Source organism: Orycteropus afer, unplaced genomic scaffold (assembly GCF_000298275.1).
Source record: "Orycteropus afer afer isolate SDZICR_OR568_19922 unplaced genomic scaffold, OryAfe1.0 scaffold00441, whole genome shotgun sequence".
NCBI lineage: Eukaryota > Metazoa > Chordata > Mammalia > Tubulidentata > Orycteropodidae > Orycteropus > Orycteropus afer.
The window spans coordinates 672,015-678,797 of record NW_006922028.1 but is presented as its reverse complement, the minus strand read 5'-3'; the positions used below and the strand labels follow the sequence as shown (position 1 = coordinate 678,797).

Sequence of the window (6,783 nt, the reverse complement as noted above, 5' to 3'; positions counted from 1 at the left end):
CTCATAGCGACCCCTCCTTGGGTTTCCGAGGCAGTATCACTATGGAAGTAGGATTGCCCAACCTTCCTTCCGAGGAGTGGCTGGTGGGCTTGAACCGCCAGCCTTCTGGTGAGCAGTCAAGTGCCTTAGGCACTATGCTACCAGAGCTCCCCTTTAGTGATATGCTAATGGAAAGCCAGGCAAGATGAATAGTTTCCCCACACCCCAAGCAGAAGTTTCTTATAATGCCTAAGGCATTTGACTGCTAACAAGAAGGCTGGTGGTTCAAACCCACCAGCCACTCCTTGGAAGGAAGGTTGGGCAATCTATTTCCACAGTGATACTGCCTGGGAAACCCAAGGAAATCGATTCAATGGCAGTTAGTCTGGTTTTTTGGTTATAAGTTCCTTTTGTTATTGAAAAAAGTTGGTTTGGGGTATTTAGATAATGTCCAATCATTTCCACTTTCCAGTTCACCCCCACACATTCCTTTATTCCCATATCCTCACAAGGCAATAGTATTGAGACTATAATATAAAGTTCTAGAGTGGGAGACCAAATCGTAGCTCTAGACCTTCTAACCTTGGCCTCAGAGATTCCTTGACCCAGTCAGCATCACCTCCTTATATGTAAAATGGCGGTGATGATGCCTTCCACATGGGGTTGTAGTGAGAATAAAACAAGGGAATGAAGTGCTTGCTGTTGTTGGGTGCCTTCCAGTCAATTTCCGACTCAGGGCAACCCCATGTGACAGAGCAGAACAGGCCCATGGGGTGTTCTAGGCCATGGTCTTTACAGAGGCAGATTGCCAGGTCTTTTCTCCTGTGAAGCCACTTGGATGGTTCAAAATACCAACCTTTTGGCTAGCAGCTGAGCTCGTAAATGTTGTGCCACCAACAGTTTTGTTGGGCATTTGGTAAATTAAAAAAAAAAAGTAAAATGACAAAAGAGGCATTTTTAATCTTCAAACACATGTCAAAAGTCTAAATGTTAAGACTTCCAGAATGTGAAGTTTTCCCCACCCTCATAACAGGTTCTCTTTTTCCTGTTATCGCAAGAGCAGAAGCAGCCACTTGAATGTGCAGTGAAGTCTTGTCAGAACATCATTTTACTGAGCTCTTGGGACTCTGCCTTTAGCACAGGCACTACCTCAATTTTATGCAAATGCTTATACTATCAGGGATCATAAGTGACTGAGATGTGCTAATTACAGGGAAAACAAGAGTATGAGAAGGTTTATCATAATTGTGAGCTCTAAACTGAGGATAAAAGACAAACTTAACCCCAAGTGATTATAATAGAACAGCAAGCAGCAGGAATTAAGTCAAAAGTCAGACACATTATTGTGGGGATAGAAAAGCATTCTTTTATCTATTAGTTTAAATATGGGAAGTAATTGGTGAGACAGACCTTCCATGTAGAAATGGGTTGGTTTTAGGAGACTGTGAAAATGTCTCTGCTAAAAATATTCCTAGATAAGGCTTATCCTGCCCAGTGGACCAGCCAGATAATCCCTATGTATCTACACATCTTCTCCACTGGTGATTCTGTCTCATAGCAACTTCCACAGGGTTTCCAAGGCTGTAAATCTTTACAGAAACAGATTGCCTCATCTTCCACAGAGCAGCTGGTGGGGTTGAACCATCAATCATCTGGTTATCAGTCAAATGCCTCGCCCACTGTGCCACCAGAGCTCCTTCCTATGCGTTATATAATGTGCATTAACCTACACATAAATATATGTTACCAATATTCTGATAAACTTATAAAGTTATCAGCTGTTTAACTGGGAAGATTTCAGTAACATTTTTTATAACATCACTGAGAAAAACTAAAGGAATGAACAATTAGATGCTATTTCTATTAGATCAATTCGTAAGTGGAAGAACACCTATGATGAATGGGTTGCTGCTAATTGTCGGAGAAGTTTCTTTTATTGTACTTCTGGATCACACATCTCTGCATATCTGGTTCAACATTATTATTAAGAAATTTTGTTAAGATATGGAAAGCAGGTTTATAAAGTGTATCAGTGAAATAAGGCTGCGAAGGGAGAGGATTTAAAAATATCTTTACAAACTGAAAATATGGGTGGAAACAAACAAGAACAGAACAAAAGAGATGTGACACAAAATAGCTAATGTAGCAGCTAACATGGCTTGACTAACTTCAATGGAAGCCGGGGGTTTTGCACATCTACTAAAAGAGCTAATTGGACCCTGTTGTTGTTGTTGTTATTTGCCATAGAGTCGGCCCGACTCCTAGTGACCCCTCCTTGGGTTTCCAAGGCAGTTATCACTACGGAAGTAGGATTGCCCAACCTTCCTTCCAAGGAGTGGCTGGTGGGTTTGAAGCTGTGCAAACTCACATTCAAAAGAGAGGTTTTTGAGTTAAAATGTTCAGCCCTGAAAGACTACACCTGAAAAGACTAAACCCTGCATGAGAAGGTGGGCATATATGATGAATAAGGAAGGGACGAGTTGACAAAACATGTAGTCTTCAGATAACTGATGAGCTAAATGTCCAAGAGTGATGGAGTTTTCCCCCCAGTACTCCTACAGCACAAAACATTACACATTCTGGCTCAAAAGAAGTAACCTTCTAACACTTTCACCCATTTTAAAAAAATGGAATAAATTACTTTATTAGTGGATTCAACTTTGCTGAGAAGTCTTCAAATAGATGAGGATTAACCATCTGGCAAAGATTTAAGAGAGAGGAGTCTTCGAGTGGAAGACATGGGTAGGTGATTTATAAGATCCCTCAAGTTTTAGTTTGGGTAACCCAGAAAACAATTCAAGTCAAGGACTGGGTTCCTAAAGTTTATTGGGGAGGTGGTACCAGGAAGTGAGTAAGTGGAGAGAGTTAAATGGCGAAGAGAAGAGCCAATAAAATATGCCTATGAGTAAGTCAGAGCTATGTGCAGCTGGGGCTCAAATCCCTTTGGAAACCCCCCCCCCCCCCAGAGAACTCTGTAGGATGCACCTCAGAATTATTCTTCAAAGAAAGAAGACTGGGATAGTTAACCATCAACTCCAAAACCTCACTGGGTGAGGGTTGTCCCTGGAGGTGTTAAATCTCTACCACTTCCCAGAAGCCAGCTTCCTGAGAAAAAGCTCTGAGTCAGAACTGCTGAGACGTGCTGGGTGCTTGACGTAGGATATTGCCAGCAGGCAAGAGGACTGCCCATTGCAGCCACAGCTGACACATGGGAGGCCAGGAGACACGACACAGGAAAAGTACTGTCATGCTTTCCAATTCTTTGATCTCCTTGCTTTCAAAAAAGTAAGAGCCCCCAGCCCTCCTCCTGCTCCACTATATATCAAGTATTAGCAGAAGTTACTAGTAGCAAAACCAGGAGGACCCTGTGTTTTGAAACAGGGAAACAATTTCATATCATATGCTATGCTAGACTTAACAACAGATTAATAAACAAAACAAAAAATCATAAAACATAAACTTTACTGTCTCATAAACAGGCAAACCCCCTGAAGAATCAAGCAAAAACCAAAGCTTCCTGCCTTTATGGTATAGAGACTTACTCACTTTTCATTTTAGATCAATTCTCTCATACATTTTTTTTTTCACATTCTCCACCTCTGAAATTGGGATGGATTTTAAAATTGAGATGAGTATCATAATTTTTCAGTGGTTTTCTTTTTTAGAGGTATATAAAATAATGGTGTTTCTTGCTTGTTATGGTATATTAGATTTGATGAAATATATTATTATTGATATTTTCAACTTAAATTTATATTTGCAAAGTGAGTACTGGCCTACAATTTTCCATTGCCATTTGGCAAAATAATTTCCTAAAAGAATTCCCTATAACCAAAGCTTAAATAAGCCTCAGTTCTAACACATTTTTTCAGAGAACAAACATTTACAACAATTGGAACTACCACTGATTAAACATAATTAGAAAATTTTGCACAACAAAAAGAGGTCTGAAGAGTTACTATTAAAATGACTGATGATCAGTGGTAAGACACATACTAAATGAAGAGGGTAATAAGCAAACTCATCAAAGACTTTCTATGATATTAAATTTTTCACAAAGGCAATATTCAGTTTAGATTTCCTCAGAGAAGCTATTCCTAATGGACAGCTTTTAAAGACAGCTAACTTTCTAACAGGAACTCTGGTGGCACAGTGGTTAAGTGCTAAGCTGCTAACTGAAAGGCTGGCGTCTGAACCCACCAGCTACTCTGTGAGAGAAAGATATGGCGATCTGCTTAGTAAAGCTTACAACGCTGGAAGCCCTATGAGGCAGTTCCAATAGGGTCACTTATGAGTCAGAATCAACTCCATGGCAATTTTGCTTTTTTGGTTTTGTTTAACTTTCTGACAAAATGCACTAAAGAATAGAGTGTAATTAAAGCATATGCTTGTTCATATTCCCTGCACTCCCTCCCACTCCTTTTAGAATAACAACTCATAAAATCAGACATTGTTTGATACATATCCTGGAGGGTGCCTTCTCTGGCATCCAGCGCACAAAGTGTACAACAGATTAGTTTAGGAAGATGATGTATTTGGCAGGAAGAGACTCAAGAGGTGGAAACACAATTAAAACAACACATTGGGCAGATGGAAAGCTCATAGATATTCCGAGAAACCTAAAAACAGTGAAAGAATTCCTTACACAAAGTAGTTCTGAAAGTTCTTTCTAAATGCTGGATCTAAGTAGCTAATTTACTCTAAGTAAATGCATCTACTATCATCCCAATGTCCAAGGACTAATCAGTAAAATAATGTTAGTGGTTCACTGAAACACACAAAAGGCATAGGTGAATATCCTTAGTTGCCAGTAACCCTTTGTAAAATTATGTGATTATAATTTCTATAGTCATGAGACTTGATTTTCTAATATGCTTGCCCAGATGTATCTTTCAATATGAAAGTCCTCTAGTAGATATTTTTGTTATTATGACATAAAAAGGATGTGGTATGTAAACAGTTAATGTCTCAGGTTAAAACCAAAAGGCTGGAGGTTCGAGTCTACCCAAAGTCACCTTGGGAAAAAAGGTCTGGTGACCTGCTTCTGAAAAATCAGCCACTGACAATACTACAGAGCACAGTTCAGCTTCGACACACATGGGGCACCATGAGTCAGAACTAACTCAACAGCAACTGGCAACTGGTTACATAAAGCAAAACTGAAGCCAGGGACATGACACAACTTAGCAACCCTGAACGGAAAACAGCCTGGTCAAAGCTTTAAGAATCATACAAAAGCTGATATGCCAGATTTACAGGTATACTGAACATTTTTTACTGAGACATTTATCTATAAGAAACAGTAAATTAAAACATCACCTCTACAGCTTCCCAGGCCCATTTCCTGTACTTTGGATCATGAGTCAGTCGCCACATGTACATGTAAGTCTCAACAACTTCTGGTCGTAGGATGTAGTATTTTTCATTTTGCCTGGTAGCAATGGCTTCAACACCACCGTCAAATCTGAAAGCTTCTGGTCCAAGTTTCACATCTAAAGGACATTCAGTGGGTAACAAAAGTTACTGTCCTGGGCAATACTCAGTATCTATAACTTAAATGCAACCAGAATACTTAAAAACAATAATAATAATAAAAAAAATCATTCTAAGAATTGTTATAAACCTCACAGAACTTATAATATGCAATATCTTTTTAAATTGTACTCATCTAAAAAAACCCATTTAAGAAAATGGTAACAAGCCTTTATTTCTCACATTATTTACCATTTAATGAGAACCCACCAGATGAGTGGTTGGGAGTTGTAGGCTGCCATGTAATGAAAAGCCAGTTATTTAACAGTTATTTTGTATTTCAACCTCCTATTTTATAAGAGGGGAGCCAGATTCATGATCTATTTCATGGGGATATTGGGAAGATCAGTAATGGTTTACAAAACACCCAATTTCTTTCTGCACTAAGACCGACACCCTTGCTCAATGTTATTTACCTAAATCAGGAGTCAATAAATTAGACTGGCTTACTCCTTTCTAAAGGAGCGCTGGTGGCATGGTAATAAGGCATTTGGTTGCTAACCCCAACGTCAGCTGCTCACATCTCCCAGATGCTCCATGGAAGGAACACGAGGCAAACTACTTTCATGAAGATTTACAGCCTTGGAAACCCAACAGGGGTCAATATGAGTCGGGCTTGACTCAGTGGCGGTGGTTTTTTTTTTTTTTTTTTTAATCCTTTATAACCTGGATTTTTGTTTCTAGGTAAACCAAGGTTAGATGTTTTCATGTAGAAAAATAGTTCCTTTTAAAATAAAATGTAAATTCCCTTATGCTATTCATCAATATCATCAAGCCCAGTGGATATTCTTTCAATGGCAGAAATGACAAAGTTCCTTACTGGATGAAGTAAAAGCACATGGGAATAGATTGTAAATAGAGAGTATCATGTACTCACATGTACGATTGTAAGATTCATGACAGGTACGGGCAATTTCAGCCCCGAGTTCAAGATAATGCTGGGTCAGGCCTGCAGGAGCACCGTCCGCCCCCAATGCAAACATGCCCCCAGCAAAGCAGGTCAGGTGGCCCATCTTATGCTCCAGCAGACCCCCTTTCCACTCAGCGATGTAAGTCAGTCCCCCACTAGACTTGCGGATCAAGTGAGCCTCAATCGCCTGAAAAATAATACTTATTATCAGTATATTGCAATGTTGAATTTATATTCAAATTTACATTTAAAACACCTTCAATATTAAAAAAAAAAAAAAAGGAATAAAAACAGCACTCACAATTTGAGTTTGGTGCTATAAAACCAATTTGATCTGCGATTTTCTGTTACTGTTTTCTGTG

The 6,783-nt window shown here is 39.3% G+C and overlaps 1 protein-coding gene across 1 annotated transcript in view; it reads right to left on the bottom strand.

The window, feature by feature from the left end:
• MAN1A1 (mannosidase alpha class 1A member 1) overlaps positions 1 to 6,783 on the bottom strand; it is a 229,739-nt gene that overhangs the window by 4,696 nt on the left and 218,260 nt on the right. Inside the window, exons 11-12 of the mRNA XM_042782736.1 lie at positions 6,389 to 6,608; positions 5,299 to 5,471 (exon numbers count right to left, since the gene is read on the bottom strand). Of these exons, the coding sequence (XP_042638670.1) occupies positions 5,299 to 5,471; positions 6,389 to 6,608 (393 nt within the window). The remainder of the gene's footprint in view (positions 1 to 5,298; positions 5,472 to 6,388; positions 6,609 to 6,783) is intronic.